Raw genomic sequence first — 17,699 nt, 5'->3', positions numbered from 1 at the left:
CCCAGATTCGCCCCGGAGGTCATTATTGAATGAGCCTTTCCTGGCAGGACGAAGTTTCGGAGGAGAAAAGGTTGGAGTAATTGTTTTGCCGTAGCTAAAGCATCAACTACGGCCATGGACCACGATGGTCTCTACATCACTCCGACAATAAGCTTATGGAAAAAAGGTTGAAAGAAGCCTTGACGTGTTATGTACGTGCCCGAGTATTCCACATGGACATCGACGTGCAACGAGATTAGAGACACGCGATACATGTACCGAGTATTAGGTGGTTGTAAATTCCAAAAGGGGCAGGATCTACCAAGGTCGCACCTTCTCGACTGAACATGCAGCTCTGCGGCTGACGTTGAGGCACGTGTTCCTCCTTCATGCACCTCTTCGTATAACTGTAACTGCTTGTAGGCGTTGTTCAGACCACATATCCGACAACCCCCCAGAATCCATCCTCTCGGGCCTTCAGGAGCCAGACTTCCTTTCAATTTCTCCGTTGTGATCCTCCTGAATCCTGACCTCAGCATCCCATCAAGCTCTGGTGCCTCCCCTGTTTCGCATTCAGGCTTCCATCGCTTCAAAGCTCCAGCGTCTCCACCCCCCGAGTAATGGCGCCCTCAAGCAATTGGTGGGCGCCGAACCCTGTCATCAAGCTCAAAGATTAAACACAGCTTGCAATTTCCACCGGCGCAAACATTGGCGAATTCTTGACGCTCACGCAATCCACTTCCGACGCGCCCTGTCCCCTTTCGGCTCTAAACTACCCCTGACACCAAGCTTTTCTCAACAACCACCGTCCATCGTCTCCTGGAAGCGTGACCCTATTGCCAGCAACGGCGTCGAACGGCTTGCAACGTTCGCAATCCTAACCGTTTGGCGTGATGTGGCTGATACTCGAACCCCGTGTCCAAAGATTGGCATCTCGCTTCAAGGCCCATCGTTGCAAGATGACCAGCCGATCCTCATCGCTTGTCACCAGCGCATTGTACCAACAGAAGTCCACCGCCCTATCCACTATGCTAAACTGAGACAGTTCTGCCCCAGCTCAACGATGCCTGATGGCATGTGAGGCAATCATCCCGCTGGCGGAAACCCACAACCCACGGCTTCGCGGCAGGCCGATCAGGCTGTCCAATCTTGAAGGAAAGGTCAAAAAAAGAAGCCCCCAACGGTGAAAGCTAAAGTGATATACAACCCCTACTCGCGCCTCTGTTTTGCTTCTCTTCTTCTCCTTCCCGTACGCATCATATTCCTTCAAGTCACTCCTTTGTGCAGGCAACTCTGCCTGCGTCCATTCGTTCTATAATGCGTTCTTTTCCTCTTTTCCTCACCGCTGCTGCGGCTGGTCTCGCACGTGCTTCCAACTGGGAGTCCGATGTCACCGTCACAGCCACCTCTACTCGAACTCACACCGTCTGCCCGGTAACGCAGGTCCTCACATGCGACGCTTCGGGTCCGACGGATGTTGGCGCAGGAAATGGCTGGCACCCCGGCCAAGGGAACAACGGTGCTGAGGATTACTGGGCCTCCCTCTGGAATGAACAGAAGTCCAAATATGGGATCGGAAATGGCGGGAACACGGCCACCGCAACTGGCGCACATCCCGACAATGGCTTCGGACACGGTCATGGCGGCCATGGCGGCCACGGTTCGACGCCATCTACGACAGCCGGCGGCTCAGGCCCAACAGACACCGGCGGGAATGGTGGAAACGGCGGAAACGGTGGCAACGGTTCAGGACCGAGCAGCAGCTACAGCTACACCTCGCCCACCACCAGCGGCGGTTCAGGCCCAACCTCATCTTCAACTGCCACGACCTCAGGCTCCGGTACTTGTGCCACTTACACGCCTGTCAAGAATGCCACAGACGATTACTGCAACTCCGCCTCTGATCGCTCCGTTTGGTGCGACAACAAGGATATCAGCAGTGATTACTACACTGACTACAAGACTGGTGTCACCCGCAAGTACACCTTGACGATTACCAACACCACCTTGGTCTTCGATGGCACGGGCCCCAAGCTCGCTCTCGCCATCAACGGTCAAGTCCCTGGCCCCGTGATCGAGGCTAACTGGGGTGACATGGTCGAGGTCACTGTGATCAACCAATTGCAAGATAATAGCACATCCATTCACTGGCATGGTATCCGCCAACTCAACACCAACGATCAGGACGGCGTTCCCGGTGTTACTGAGTGCGGTATTGCTGGAAACGGTGGCAGCCGTACGTACAAGTGGCATGCAAGCTCGTATGGTACTTCATGGTACCACAGCCACACCTTCGCCCAGTATGGTGATGGTATCCGCGGTCCTATCGTCATCCACGGACCCGCCACTTCCGACTACGACTACGACATGGGTACAGTTATGATTGATGACACGTAAGTGAAACGCCTGTGCTCACAGACTACAAGAGTCTGACTTCTTGGCAGTTTCCCTATTACCGCTGCTGCAATGGCATCGCGCATTGCACACGTCGGACCTGGAGGTTCCTTCAATACCCTGTTCAACGGTATGAACAAGAACCCTGATGGAACTGCTCCTGGTGGAACTCCTTTCTCGTGGGGAGTGAAGCCTTGCAAGAAGCACTTGTTCCGCATCATCAACAGGTTTGTTCGGCCCTGCTCCCGCTTAATAACGTCTGCTAAAGTTGTTACAGCTCCGCACAAAACAGCTACATTGTTGGCTTCGACAACCACACAATGACTGTCATTGCTGCCGATTTCGTGCCCATCGTGCCCTACGAGACCACTACCCTCAACATCGCAACTGGCCAGAGATACGATGTTATTGTTCAGATGGACCAAGCACCCAGCAGTTACTATGTCCGCGCGGTCATTCAGACCGGCTGCCCGTCGGGTGGTGCCAACTCTGGTTTGGGAACAGCTAACGCCATCTTCAACTACGAGGGTGCCACCCCTGTTACTCCCGTCATCTCGACATCCATCACCAACGTCACTGCCAACATTTGCCAGGACGAACCTCTTGCTTCCTTGGTGCCGTACCTGGAGAAGCCGGCCGGCACTGTTACTGCCTTCCAGGGCTCAGCATCCACCATCCCTGCCGGCTCTGTTACCTCAGTTGCCACCAACGATGACGGAACTGTTTTCCAGTGGTACATTAACAACGCCGTCATCAACGTCAACTACAGCCAGCCTACTCTCCAAACCTTGGCTCAGGGTTCATCAAACAACAGCCTGGTTAGCAATCCTGTTGTTCTCAACCAAGCCAACCAGTGGGTCTACTTCGTCATCCAGAACCAGTTCTTCGCTTCTCATCCCATGCACGTCCATGGTCACGATATCTCGGTTCTCGGCACTGGTACCGGTACTTTCACCTCCGACCTGGTCAGCTCTCTCAACTTTGACAACCCGACGCGTCGTGACACTGTCATGTTGCAAGGCTCTCCAGGCCCTGGTTTCCCAGCTGGTTACACTGTCATTGGCTTTGAGACCGACAACCCCGGCGCCTGGCTCATGCATTGCCACATTTCGTGGCACGTTGATGGCGGTCTTGCTCTTCAGTTCCTTGAGCGACCTGACGACATTCCCGCCAAACAATATGTTAACCAAGCCTTTGAAGACGAATGTTCAGCTTTGAGTGCCTATGAGAACTCCAACCCTCAAGGAGCCAAACTGGCTGGTCAATCTGGCCTGAAGGCTCGTGGATACACTGACGAGTTGGATATCGAGGTCTTCCGCCCTGATGCCAAGATTGACATTCACAAGTACCGCAAGCGATACTCCCACCGCCACCTCCATTAAATGACCAAAATCCAAGTCGAACGCCATTTGCACGCAGCAGCAGCGGTGAAGTAAATAATGGGAGGATTCTGGTAATGCATACTCATGTACCCTAGCATAAGTTTTGTCTATCTTTCGTCATGTGCCAATTCTATTCATTATAGGAACTTGGAGCTTTTTTAAAATGACGGTGATGAGTGGAGCTCGTTGCTGTCCTTTTTCAAAGTAAGATGTCCAGATCATCTCTCGATACTTTGCATAGTCTATGCCCTAGTACCTCGTACGGCCTTTTAGCACAATGTATACTAGGATCACATGACTTTGGGACGAGATGTTACGCCCTGTTCCCCAACTCCAGCGTCCCCATAACCTTGGCATTTTTTCCATCTCCATTATTTAGTAATACCGCTCTCCACCATGTTGAATGTACAGAATGTGGAGGCCCTCCACTCTTCATGGGGAAATCCCGCGTGTCCCACGAAGTCGTTCTTCGGATTCGAATGCTCTTGATCTTGATGACGGTGCACCAATGGGGGGTTCCATGCGGGAGCAGACATGGGGTCGTCCACCTCGACCCTGAAAACCACTCCAACTCTCCTGTTTTCAAGGTGTTCTGTGCGACGTATATGGACTTCTCAATACCTCGCAGAGCGGCGGACCATCTGAAAGCTTGACGAGTGGGCTTGCAAAAGAGCATAGTGTGGTTTTCGTAGGAAGATGGAGGTCAAAGTGCCCAGCACCCGCTTGCTGACCTCAGTGCGCCTCGAGAATGTCTCGCCTCTGAGAGTGGTACTGGCCACCTGTGTCGCATTCCCCTTGATATTCATCATCGGCTTCTACCTATGGGTCACACCGAGTACACTGAAGGATTCGAGGCGGAAACACCTTCCCCCCGGTCCTCGCGGTTTGCCCTTTCTGGGAAATTTCTTTGAAATGTCGAAGGCTGAAACGTTTCGATTTCAGGCGCAGAAGTGGGCCAAGGAGTATGGGGAGATCTTCTACACTAAGATGGGAGGAGCTGATTACATCTATTTGTCATCTCCTACGGCGGTGAAAGAATTGATGGACAAGAAGTCTGGCATATACTCCTCCCGACCACCAGCACCGCTTGCTAGCGACGTGGCTTCCGCAGGTCGACGACAATTGTTTATGCCATACGGGCCCAAGTACCGCGTTGTACGGAAAATCGCCCATCAGCTCCTCAATATAACTGTTTCAACCAGCTATCAACCTATTCAAGACCTTGAATCCAAGCAATTGGTGTACGATTTGCTCCACGACCCGGAACACTTTTATGACCACAACCGACGCTATTCATCGAGTGTGATCCTGACAGTGGCATATGGACATCGGATGGCCGATTGGGACAATCCATTGGTCAAGAAGATCTACAGTGTGGTCAACAACCTACAACAATTTTCCGCACCGGGTGCCTTCCTCGTGGACACATGGCCTTCGCTGCGATATTTCCCCCAGTGGATGTTTGGTAACTGGAGGAAGTTTGGCGAGAAATGCTTTGCACATGACTCCGTTGTCTACCTTAATCTCTGGGGAGACTTAAAGAAAGAGGTCGACGAACGCAAGGCTAACCCATGCTTTGCGAAAGATTTCTACCTCAGCAACCCGGAGAAACTTGGATTAGATCAGCTTCAAGCAGCATATCAAACCGGTGGCCTGGTCGAAGCTGGCTCTGAAACAACGTCTGCGTTCCTCAACTCCTGGATTTTAGCAATGACCCTGCATCCACATATTATGAAAAAGGCTCAGGAAGAGGTCGATCGAGTGGTTGGAGGAGACAGGCTGCCCACATGGGAAGATGAGGCAAATTTACCTTATCTCAGAGCCATGATTAAAGAATTACTTCGTACTCGCCCGCCCAATAAATTCGGTATTCAGCACTATACGACTGAGGACGACTGGTACAACGGCTAATTCATCCCCAAGGAGACGGTGGTTGTCTTGAACTGGTGGTAAGTGTCTCTGGCATCTAGCATCATAACTTCTTTCTGACATGCGCACAGGGCAATAAACTATGATCCAGCTCACTGGGACAAGCCCGACGAGTTTATGCCAGAACGCTTTCTCGGCTACGATCTCCCAGCCGCTTCCTACATCAACATTGGGGACCCCAACCAGCGCGACCATTTTTCATACGGAGCAGGAAGGCGAGTCTGTCCCGGTGTGCATGTGGCGGAGAAGTCGCTGTTCTTAAACATTGCTCGTGTGCTGTGGGCCTTTAACATCTCCAAGAAAATCGCAAAAGATGGAAGTGTGATTGAGCCAAACATTGCAATGGTTCCAGGCTGGATGACAATCCCTCAACCGTTTGAATGTGATATTACGGTGAGGTCGGAAAAGAAAGCGGCATTGATCAATAAGATTTGGGCCGAGACCAAGGAGACCCTGGGTGAAAAATAGGTCGCTGGCCCTGGGGATGGCTGGTTTCGAAGGCTGTTTCAGCATGCCATATTTAACGTCGCCGAATATGCATCCAGTATTTTACTTCTTGCTAGATTGAAATGGAATGATCCAACAGTCTCCGCCTGCAGTCGTGCGCAGTATTGCCATTATAGTGGACATTTCTTTGCAGGTCTAAGTCTCAAGTTGCATCTACAATGTTGCAGAGGGTGCACTGTTGAACAGTAGGGATTGAGCACATGCAGTGAGCAGTCATATCTGAGCATCCTCTAACTCTCTGAGATGCGACTGTGATTGGCTCGCCGCGACGTCCGGCAGAGGGAAGTGTCGGCAAAGTTGCCAAATCTCAAATATTACGTCCGAGTACAATGACACAAGCCGCACTTGGTTCGTGGTCGCGTCAATCAGTTGCCTGCTTTTGAATTAAAGACAGGTATTGATCACTGGCTCTGTTCCATAATTCTGTTCTGCCTGTAAAAATCAGAGCTCCAAGTTCAGTAGACATTGTTACTCCTTCTCCAGACTGTCCTCAACCCTCCGCCTTTGCCGCCCCTAGCTCTCCATCATGCCTGCAACCACTGCAGAGACGCTTTCCCTCGTGAGCAGGCAGGTCTCGGTCGCTCCTCTCGTCCTCTTATCAGCTGCAGATCACTACGGTCGCTCGGCCAAAGGAACTCGAAAACGAGTCGTGGGTGTTTTGCTGGGTCAAAATGATGGCAAGAATGTGCGAGTTTCAAACAGTTTCGCCGGTTTGTTGACAAGCGCCCTCGAATACGAAACCTCGCTGACAGATAATAGTACCCTTCGAGGAGGACGAAAAGGACCCGTCCGTCTGGTTCCTAGATCATAATTATGTCGAGTCGATGCGGGAAATGTTCAAGAAGGTCAACGCGCGAGAAAAATTGATCGGGTGGTATCATTCTGGCCCGAAGCTGCGAGCATCTGATCTCCAGATCAACGAGCTGTTCAAGAAATACACTCCCAACCCTCTCCTTGTCATCATCGACGTCCAACCGAAGGAAGTCGGCGTACCCACAGACGCCTATTTTGCTATTGAAGAGATCAAGGACGACGGAACAACTACCACCAAGACATTTGTGCATACCCCTTCGATTATTGAAGCAGAGGAAGCAGAAGAGATTGGGGTGGAACATCTTCTCAGAGACATCCGTGATGTCGCAGTCGGCACCCTCTCCTCTCGCATCACCCAACAGCTGCAGTCGCTACAAGGTCTTCATCTACGGTTAAGGGATATAGGCACTTACCTTCAAAAAGTCCTTGATGGCGACCTTCCCATTAACCATGCCATCCTCGGCAATCTGCAAGACATCTTCAACCTTCTCCCGAACTTGACGACGCCTCCGGCTTCCCGACCGAATGGCAAGAACCAAGTTGAGAATAGCGAGCTAGCTCGTGCGATGAGCATCAAGACCAACGATCAGCTGATGACTATTTACCTGAGCTCGCTAGTCCGCGCAATCACCGCATTCCACGACCTCATTGACAACAAGAATCAAAATCGACAACAGCAAGAAGAAAAAGAAGCGAAGAAGGATGAGGCAGAAAAGAAGGAAGGTGAGAAGGAGAAGGACGAGAAAAAGCAGGGGGTCAACGGGGCGGTAAATGGAGACAAGAAAGAAGGTGACGAGAGTGGCAATGGAAAAGGAAAAGGCAAGAAGAAGAGCTAGACATCTCAATGTCTGTGACTTTTTGCATTGAGCAGGGCGTTTCGACCAACAAGCTCGGCTCCAGGGCATGTTTTGTCTGCTGAGCATGGGCAATGTATAATATCATGAAGACACTAAACTAGTGTGCTGGGTCCGAGGCGGCTGTGGTCGTCTGAATTATGGCCCTGGAGCCACTGATTTTCCCAGCGATGATGGGCTCCTCTGGAGGCGGCAAAAAAAACGCATCAAAGCCTGCTTCCCGTGTTCCGCGAGACGTCCTCTCGACTCCGCACTTTCGAAGAGCCTCGCTGTTCGAGATGCGCCGTGCCTTTTCATACTACTTGTTTTGCAAGGGCAAGCAAACGGTGTCTTCCTAACCGTAGTCCCAAATACCTCCATGCTCTCCCCATCCGCCTCCCCAAGCAATTGCTTCTTCCCGCGAGACAGTTGTCTCCTTCACGCCGTTTGCGAAAATATTTGGTGCAGCTTTTGCCAGGAACGCTGCTACAATGTGTTTGCAGCTCGGTGTTCTGGCGAGCTTGATGGTGACAGAACCACCGAATTTGTACTCATATTCGGCCGTCGCCTTGGATGGGCCGGTCCGGCCAACGTCAATGTCGTCGTCAACTACCCCAGAGTCTCGACCATGTTCCAGATTCAAGCTCTGAAACACGCTCACGCTGAACGCTGGACACGTGCAATTCCAGGTCTCGAGGCGGACTTCGTAAAGCGGGACCGTGCTGCTGTGGCCACCATGATGATAGTATCGTGGTCGCGAACTTTGCTTGTCCGCAGTGGTTGAAGATTGGACGTAGAAAACCTCCCAGCCACGATGATCTGGTTGGACCTGGGGATTAACTTCTGAGCATTCAAGTAACGAGCGATCCTCTGCTGAAGAACGTCTCTGTCTGGGAATATCTTCTGGGTCGTCTCCCACCGGCACTGGGGAGTTTACCACGAGTTTCGTAACCAGGCCTCGGTCGAGGATGTCAAGGGCGGGAAGAAGTTCATGAGGGAACAACATGTGCAGGGTCAAAAAGATTGGACGGACCTTCTGCTCATCCAATAGGGACAGACGCTGGACCCAGTTATGACCTGCCTGGTCTGGGCTGTCCTGCAGAGGAGGATGTTGTCGTTTGTCCTGTGGAGCGATGTTTGGGTCTGAGAACTGTGATAAAGCTCTGAAGATTGAGTCTAGAACCGATGGCTGTGGACGATTCCAGCTCATTGCGATGGCTGAATATCAGAAATGTGTGTCGAGTCCACCCCAGAGTCTTGGTGCCATGCTCATGAGCTTGCAGTGAGCAATATTATTGAAGATCACAATGAATTGGTTACTGATAACGTGGCATCTTATTATTGTCAGGACGGGGCCTGTTCTATTCGTGGCTGTAGACTGTAGAAAGAAAGTGGAGATATTGAAATCGCTTTGCAGGGTCTCCCCTCAGCTAACCTCGTAAATGCCTGGTATCCAGCGACTCTAAAGACAATTTCGGGGCCAATCCCCAACTTTACCTCGAGACTATGCTCTCGACATCACTTCCGATACACTAGGCACCCAGATATCGTGGTCCTATATTTGACAAAATCTACCCTACAAGTTGTGGATTCGAGATGCTCAGCCTTGCCATCGAACTCGGCCGCCCTTCATTACGCTCACAACACCCAAAGGAACCTGCGCCGCATCCACTATTTGGATGCTTCCATACTTTTCGACAATTTGGGAGCCGTAGACTGCGAGTATCCATTTCCAGTAGGCATTCATAGAATCAAACGCTTTGACAATGCCCGTAGACGACGATTTCTGACCGCGGGTTGGCGAGGGTAGCTTGTCCAGCCATGCAGTGGTCTCATTGGTCCCATGAACCTGAAACTCAGCAGGGACCTCGAGTAGGTGAGAGTAGGTATTATGAAGGTTGATAGATCGCTGCTCGCGGTACTTGAGGTATTCGTCCTTCTGCATGAACTGGTCGCCAAAGGTAGGCAGTCCCGATGGGTAGGAGGTCTTTCGGCCGTGAGTCTTCATCTCCGATTCGAATTCGGCTTTGGCAGTGAGATATGACTTCTCCTCGCGTTCGAAGCATTTCGATAGGATCGTCTGTGGGGACTGACGCATCGTTTCCCGCATGCAGTAGAGTGGTACAAGGGGATTGTGTAACTCAAGGCCACCCATTTGGATGGGCCAATACCAGACTCCATCAGGAATATCCTTGACACCGAACCTCTCCTGCGCCAGGCTTGAGAGATGGTCAGTCACTGAGCCACCTGGGAAGAGTTCCTTCTGGATTTTGGCAAATGTGTCGATCATGTCGTCCACATGCTGGCGGCCAAATGCAAACGATGGCATCCCCAGATTGTTGCTGAAGAATCGAGCCAGGTACGCGTTGTAGGCTTGAATGTACGAAAATATCGAAGTGCAATGGGACAACTGCAGCTGAAGTTCTTTGATATGTGCATCGACCATATCCTGGTCTATCACAAATCGGACGCTGTTAGCATCCAGGCGCAGGAAACCCCAACGTACGTCTCCTTCGGGCAAGCGAAGTGTCTGGGGAGCTATACTCTCGCACTCCATCTCTTGATCAGATCCCGAGAATCGCGTGTTTATGGGTCGAGAAAGGGAGTGATTATCGAACACGACGCTGCCAGTTTTTTCTTCGTTGAATTCAAGGCCCATGACAGAGGCGAATGTGCTCATTGCATCCCATCCACGCAAGCACACTTCCTCAGTGCCCCAGAACCAGAAGTCGTCGTGAAGACGGTAGAGATAAGTTTGGGTGGCTTTATTCACAGCATAGTCCATGGCGAATAGAATGACCTCGCCAAAGACATCGCTGAGCGCATGCGACATTGGGACACCTCGTAGCCGAACATGGTACTGCCCGTTTGGCCCATCCTGTTCGAAGCGCATCGGGGCTTGCAGGAACGTCCGAAAGAAATCTAGCCATGTCGAGTCGATTCCAAAGAACTTTAACACGGCGAAGATGGTGCTGTGTGGGAGTGACGGCCCAAACCATTGAAAATCCGAACGAATCACAGCATGAGAACTCCCTGGACGAACATGTTGTGAGACGAGAGCCTCAGTGATGAGTAAGTATAGGAGACCCTGCTTGGTTGCGACCGAGCCTTTCTTAAGAGGACCCGAGTTCAATCCGTCCTCACTGATCCCATCACGAACGCCTGGGGTGTTTGAGAATGGGCCCTCGTCATCGTTGTACACTCGGGCGCCTTCGGACTCCGTGGTTGGTAGCTGTGACATGAAATATTCCTCCCCATACTGATCTTTCCGCTGTACCTCCACACTGTTGTAGCGGGGAGCTGACTTCTCACCCAGGAAATACCATCGCCGATCCCAGTCGTTCTTGGGAATACTTCCTCCCGCAGTCCGCCATGCAGGGGAGAGGAAGAATTCTGTGAGGCAGGATTTGAAATGGACTGCCCACTTGATACCAATGGTGTGAAGTAGAATTGCATCGAGGACATCCTCATCCATGAACACTCGATATTTCCCGTTCAGCTGCCGTCGCTGTTCGACAGGTATTGCACCGTCGATGGTCGTCCACTTCCAGCTTTCAAGAGAAGCAAATCTCATATTCAACACGTCGGCAACTTCCTGGAGCACGCCCGGATTATTTTGAAAGGACTTTAGAATAGCAGCCTTCTCGTCGGATAAGAGATCGGTCCTTAGGAGGCCAGTAATTGTGACTTTGAGACTGTCTACACTGAACAGTTCAGCAGTGGAGCGAAGAGTCCTGCAAAAAGCTTTGGTGGAAGTCTCAATATTTTTGAAGTGCTTGGATATTTCATCGTCCGAATTGAAGAGTTGATTGAGGTAGCGACCAATCGCTGCGTCATCAGTTTCGCGGTTAGTGAAGACGATGGACTCCCACTGCGCTCTCTGTTCGTGCATTTCCTTCCGGCCAACACTCTCGAATGATGATTCTTCCGTTGAATTTTGTTTCGAGGGGTGCGTTTGTACATCTGTGGAGCTCGAAAGCCATTCGGTCACGAGCTCAGAGAAGAACTGTGCGTGTTCATGTTGTACACTTCTCAAACTGAGGTGCTCTACCAACTCGTCATGGATTCGGTGGACGATCTCAGTGGCAAAAGCTGGATCTTTGCCAGCTTGTCGGAGGAACAATTGTTGGTTTCGACGGGTTCGTGCAAGGTCAGAAGCTGGTTCGGAGTCGGAATCAGAGTCGGATGAGTCGTCATTGACAACAGTAATGCCGGCTTGCCGACAGGAACCGACCAACAGCCTGTGCGTGCGTTCCAGGTCGTCCTTGAATGGTCTTGCTTCACGGATGATGTCCTTCTTGGATGCCTCGAAGTGATCACGCTGTTTCCTGACCTCCTGGATTTTGGTGGAGGTCACGGAGCGGAGAGTTTCTGGAAGCGCTGAGGAGGCCATTGTGGTTGTGAAAGATCACCAATCGTGGAGAAGGGAAGAAGCAGATCGATTGGAACGCCTGGCAAGTATTGAATGTACGATAAGACGGTTAGCAAAGACTATCCGAACGAGCTTGTGAGGCCTCCGTTCGCAACATGAGAAGCAAGAGGGATTTATACCATTGCCAGCTGGCGATCAAACCAGTACAGTGACTCACAGATCACATTTCATTCTTCCTAAGACCACCGTTGTATGTGGCCTCCAAGTTCCTTATGACAATGGCGGGAGTGTGGCCTACAACGAAGTGGAGTGTTGGAAACGAGACTGGCCATCAAAAAGGGGCGACGACGAATCCTAACGAAGTCTGTGATTGGACATTGGCACAATTGGTTCAAGTCATGGTAGCCTGGTGTCTGGCGGCGCCGTCACAGCCAAGCTGCCCGAAGAGGCCTGAGAGGCTAATCGGCTACCGCGGCGCATTCATGACATAAACCGCAATATGGCACATAATTGTCGCCCGCCCTACCTACGCGGTACAAAGATACGCACGAGGTCTTGCCTTGCGCATCTATTCCATCCGTGCAGACCAGAGTATGCTTTCATCGGTCGAGTACAGAGCAGGATCGTCACGCTAGACGCTCTGTCACCATGCGTCCGCCGAACATTGCCACTCCTGCGCAGTCCATTCCCTCCTCTCTATCATGGACGCACCAGAGTCCCATCCGCCTCCCAACTCCAAAGTGATTATTCAATGTATTGATCCACATAACCTCTTTGACCGTCTCGAACCTCGACTATCAGCCAGAAGTCCTCTGCGCAACTTACACTGGAAAGCTCCCAACCGACCACTCCGATCGATCTCAAATCTTAACATATCATTGACGCGGGAAGACCCCTCCGCTGGGGCACAATCCAACGTTCGGCGGCATCAGATACCAGGTCTGCGTGAGACCCCCTACGTCAAATTATATCTCCTACGGTGCGATGACAAGGAAGCCTACAAGGAGAAGGTCAGGAAAGAGGTCCGCCAGTGGGTCAAGACGCACACGCCCTCAAACGATGGTAAACTGTCGAGCAAGAGCCAGGAGGATCATGATGCTTTCGAATGGCTGATTGTCCACGTGGTTCTTCCAAACACTCCCGCTGCTAGCCAGCCGAAATCATCAAAGCACCTCTCACTGGAAGCCTCGGAGAGCACCGACAGCGTCAATAGCAAGTCAAAGTGGTCTGGCAAAAGCCCTTCCACGGTTTTTGACAAACTGAGAGCCGATTTCAGCAGTTCCAAGTCGTCAATTTCTCGCGTTGCACAAGTTCGCCTCCTCGACCCTGGAGACAAATCAACGCCCTTGACCTCTGCAGAGGTGGAAGAGCAGTGGCAAGACTTGGTGGACTGCCTGAAAACATGTATCCTGCGCTCATTTGATGCTCGGGTTGCTCAATACGAATTAGACATCCGCGAAAGAGACAGTCAAAGAAGTTTGCCTGGCTGGAACTTCTGCACATTCCTTATCCTCAAAGAGGGTCTGGCCAAAGGCTTTGAAAACTTGGGATTGCTTGACGATGCCCTTGCCGTTTATGACGAGCTTTCCTTGGGTCTCGACACGCTGGTCAAGGAGCAAGCTCAGAGAAACGATCACGATGAGAGCGGGGCATTATTGACCTTTTCCAAAGAATCCAAGGATCTACTGAGAGCAGCTCTGGACTCGGAAACGCAGCGTGTCCCGCCTATAGACGTCAGCTTACCGCTTGACCCGAGTAGCATTCTTGCGGCAGATCAAGATGACTCTCCCTTTGACGTTGAGAGGAAGAATTACCGCAATCTTATCCTATCTAATGATGTATCGGCGTTGGACCTTCGCATCTATCTCTTCACCCGGGAAATGGAGATCCTCACCAGGCAGTCGCGGTTGGGAGCGCGGAAATCCTCCCAGGCAGGCACTACGGGAGTCGATTTCAACGTGGTCGCAGATTTAGTGGAACGAGCCATGCAGTTTATCAATCTTGTCGGTCGCACTCTCCGATTTGAGCTTTACAATGCCTGGGGTGGGTATGAAGGATTGAGCGAGAATGAACTGCGTACCCAGAGAACAGTCACAAGCAATATTGTCTCCAACTGGCAATGGCGAGCCACTATACAAATTCTTGCCCAAGTTTTGCCAGCTCTGGGTGGCGATATCGATTACACCAGCCAAGAGTTGTCACTGGACACTACTGAACTCTCTTATGATCCCGACACAGCTGCTATAGACCAGCTTCATGGGCTTGCTGAGAGCTACCAACACATATCCCTTACTTCTGGTTTGCGGTCGTCTTCTCGCGAACGGTCTCAGGAACGAAGCAAAAGGCATTCTTCGATGCCGAATGGGACTATTCTTCGACACGGGCCGCCGAATAGAACAGGGTTTGAGCGTCTCGCTCTGTGGATATCAAAGCTCATACTCATGGCGAGACATTTTGTCGAGACCTTGGAGGCTGTGAAACCGTGGGTTCTTAGTATGAAGCATTCTGCCCAGGAATCAAATGGGAATGGAATGCAGCCCATTGCCACCAACGGCGATGTCAGCCAGGGCTCGGTAGGAAAAGACCAAAACCAAACCCCCCACCACACCGAGCTTCTCGCAGGCTTAGAGTCGACGACATTGAAAGCAGCTGCGACATCAAAGCCAAGCTTCCTCAGGCTTTACGCCATGTTTTCCGTCCTTGCTTTTCGGATTGTATCGTCTACGAAGAATCGATCTACCTCCCGGCAAATATTGACAAACCTCGTTGAGATGGAATATTCTCAAGGTAACTGGTCCACTGCTGCACGATACCTTGAAAATATCCTTGGTCCACTTCCACGTGGGTCACATCATCCTTCTGAAGAGTATCTCCTCCGAATCTATGCCGAGTGCCTCAAGTGTCTTGAGCGGCCTAAGGATTACGTGCGATGTCTCGTTTCTTGTTTGCACCACTCCAGAAAGGCTGGTCGTGCGACTTCCTCGAGATCTTTCTCCGAGGCGAACCAATATTATATGAATCAGCTTTTCCAGGTATTGCCACATATTCCAGCAACAACACTACGTGCAGCATTACTGTTTCGCATCTCCGCAGTTTCGCACCACATAACTCCACTTGAGAACAAGGATGGCTTCACTGTCTCAATGAAGATGAGTAGTCTTCCTGGCGTCTCGACACCACCGATCGATAAGGTCAAATTGCGGCTTGTTGCCAAAGACGGTGTTGAACCGCGATTCATATTGCTCTTCCTGTCAGAAACAGTGGTCATCGACTCGACAGACAAAACCATAACCCTGGAAACTCCCGTGACAACGCATGGCTGGTACGTGCCGGATGAAGTTGAGGTCTGCATTGGAAATTTGAGACTTTTGCACCACTTCAAGTCAAGGCTAGACGACGAAGCGGCCGGATTTGATGATTCACTTAGCCCTCGCGCAGAAGTGGTGCCGCTTCTGCTCTACCCCAGCTATCGATCGTTTGGAATCAAAATGTACCCCTTCCCGATCATTCATTTGGCCCAGATCCGTAGGCTACTACTGCAAATCAGGCCTGGGCGAAACGATATCAAGCAGGTCAAGCTTCGCTTGAGGACGGCAACGGCTGGACTAAGGCTCAATATTCATGACTCCAAATTAGTAGGCGACCAACATGAGTCAAATCAAGTGCAGACTGCTCGAGAAGGTGACGCTTTAGTGATGGTCCTAGACAACTTGGGCTCATTGACGGTCACGGAGGTCGAAATCCCGTACACCATGGAGACCGCGTCCGAGCCAGCCATAACATTGCGCCTTGAGGCCACTTATGAGACGGAGCAAGGGATATTCACCTTCTACGACACAGCTTTTGTCAAGGTGATCTTACCTGTAACAGTCAATGTTCAGGATGTGTTTCGTAAGGATTACATGTACTCGAGATTCACCATCATCCCTTCGACAATGGTACCACTTCGTCTCTTTGGCTGCAATCTCGACGGCAATGACTCCTATGAGATGGTTTCAGGCGGTGGCTTCGCCGAGCCATTCGTGGTATTCCCGAAGCAACCTGCTAGTTGGACCGTCCGTCTTGTGCCCAAGGACGCAAATACTGATAATGTCAGCAGGAGGCTGACTCTGGTTGTTGACTTCCAATCCCTAGATGGGGTGATGTTGGCAATTCTGGAGACACATTTCACTAGGGAGCTTGCCAATTCCAAGCATGCTTTCGCCGCCCGGCTTCTAACATCGCACCTACTGGAACGGGTCCGCACCACATGGACCGAGCAGGATGTGGAAGTTGCAGGACTAACACAAGAATTTGAAGTTTGGAAGATGGAGGATATGGCGTGGCCATCAGTCCTGTGTGCCTTCGACCGACAAAGAAGAGTTGAGATTGAAGATTGGCTTCAAAATTGGCATTCTCGAACGCCACCGATCAAATTTTCATCTTCAAAAGTCCCTCAACGACAGCTCAGACTATATGTCGACATTCCTTCGCGACCGGTTCTAGTGTCCGCGTTTCTAGATGCCGCATGGTCAGTGCCACCGCACGCGACTGCAACCATCGGCCAGCCATTGCAGGCCGAAATCGTCATCAAACTCGAAGACCAGATAGAGGGAGAGCTGGAAGGATTGTTCGAGATCGCGGCCCTTTCGGATTCGTGGTTTATTGGAGGCAGACGCAAAGGCACTGTGCGACTGGGTCCCGAGGCGGTACGTATGGGCTTAATCCTGTTCCCACAGCATCTCGGACACCTGCTCGTTCCCTCGGTCAGCATAAAATGTCGCAGACGGGTCAGAAACAGTGGCAAGGACGAATGGATAGATCTCGTGAGCGATGTGCAGAATCCTGCTCATGGTCGGAGTGTTCTCGTTACCCCAGATTTGCGGAGCACCACTGTGGAGGTGTTTGGAATGATACCAGACGAGGGCGTTGGCAGGCTAGTGGCAAGCGGGAGTCGTGGAGTGGGCTGAGACCCAACTACTCCGTACAGGACCCCCAACACGCCCTTCACCGCCATGGCGAGACTCCAAGCTGGCATGAAACGATGCCAATATATTGTTTTGAGCCGCAGCTTGGACATTCGTTCTCACTACTCTGTGGTGACACTAAGCGCCAGGAACCGCCTCGCTTTGAGCCATTCCAGAAACCTTGACTCCAGCTATTCGGACCAGTCGCAGAGTCCAACTCCAGGGTCCGTGCTCGGTACGAGCCGACTACCACGCTTCAAGCAGATTGGTGCGGTGGAGTGATGACATCGGCGGAGGTGAGGGCGAGTCATGGTGGGTTAGCGTTAGGTCTCAGCTCCCCAACAAAATCGTTTTCGTTGGAACTCCGATTTCACCCTTGCACCACCACAGACCACCAGCTCCCATGCTCCCAGCAACGCTGACCATTCCAGTGGACAACCAGTGGTGCCAGGGACTTCGGCTGGAGAGAACATCACCTCGTCATGCTTGAACCTTCCCCATTCGACCGAGGCATCAGCTCTGCCACCTACCTCTGACCTCAAGT

General features: G+C 51.6%; 6 protein-coding genes across 6 annotated transcripts; 4 read left to right on the top strand and 2 right to left on the bottom strand.

The window, feature by feature from the left end:
* Positions 1 to 1,296: 1,296 nt before the first annotated feature.
* On the top strand, positions 1,297 to 3,755 carry AYO21_07769 (hypothetical protein; the record flags this gene model as incomplete). Its single annotated transcript, XM_022657722.1, has 3 exons — positions 1,297 to 2,372; positions 2,424 to 2,600; positions 2,651 to 3,755. 3 exons carry the CDS (start codon positions 1,297 to 1,299, stop codon positions 3,753 to 3,755), a joined length of 2,358 nt encoding a protein of 785 aa, XP_022509999.1.
* A 696-nt stretch (positions 3,756 to 4,451) lies between these two features.
* On the top strand, positions 4,452 to 6,152 carry AYO21_07768 (hypothetical protein; the record flags this gene model as incomplete). The annotated part of the gene is made up of 2 exons (XM_022657721.1): positions 4,452 to 5,653; positions 5,756 to 6,152. 2 exons carry the CDS (start codon positions 4,452 to 4,454, stop codon positions 6,150 to 6,152), a joined length of 1,599 nt encoding a protein of 532 aa, XP_022509998.1.
* A 565-nt stretch (positions 6,153 to 6,717) lies between these two features.
* Positions 6,718 to 7,840, top strand: AYO21_07767 (26S proteasome regulatory subunit rpn-8; the record flags this gene model as incomplete). The annotated part of the gene is made up of 2 exons (XM_022657720.1): positions 6,718 to 6,901; positions 6,951 to 7,840. 2 exons carry the CDS (start codon positions 6,718 to 6,720, stop codon positions 7,838 to 7,840), a joined length of 1,074 nt encoding a protein of 357 aa, XP_022509997.1.
* Positions 7,841 to 8,192: 352 nt separating this feature from the next.
* AYO21_07766 (hypothetical protein) lies at positions 8,193 to 9,047 on the bottom strand (the record flags this gene model as incomplete). The annotated part of the gene is made up of 1 exon (XM_022657719.1): positions 8,193 to 9,047. One exon carries the CDS (start codon positions 9,045 to 9,047, stop codon positions 8,193 to 8,195), a length of 855 nt encoding a protein of 284 aa, XP_022509996.1.
* A 390-nt stretch (positions 9,048 to 9,437) lies between these two features.
* Positions 9,438 to 12,230, bottom strand: AYO21_07765 (hypothetical protein; the record flags this gene model as incomplete). Its single annotated transcript, XM_022657718.1, has 1 exon — positions 9,438 to 12,230. One exon carries the CDS (start codon positions 12,228 to 12,230, stop codon positions 9,438 to 9,440), a length of 2,793 nt encoding a protein of 930 aa, XP_022509995.1.
* Positions 12,231 to 12,910: 680 nt separating this feature from the next.
* On the top strand, positions 12,911 to 17,158 carry AYO21_07764 (hypothetical protein; the record flags this gene model as incomplete). Its single annotated transcript, XM_022657717.1, has 2 exons — positions 12,911 to 15,699; positions 15,757 to 17,158. The coding sequence occupies 2 exons, from the start codon at positions 12,911 to 12,913 to the stop codon at positions 17,156 to 17,158; spliced, it is 4,191 nt and encodes a 1,396-aa protein (XP_022509994.1).
* Positions 17,159 to 17,699: the final 541 nt, after the last annotated feature.

Source organism: Fonsecaea monophora (assembly GCF_001642475.1).
Source record: "Fonsecaea monophora strain CBS 269.37 chromosome Unknown Scaff62, whole genome shotgun sequence".
In the NCBI taxonomy this organism is placed as follows: Eukaryota; Fungi; Ascomycota; class Eurotiomycetes; order Chaetothyriales; family Herpotrichiellaceae; genus Fonsecaea; species Fonsecaea monophora.
Note: the sequence above shows the minus strand (reverse complement) of the source record. Positions and strands in the feature narration are given on the sequence as shown.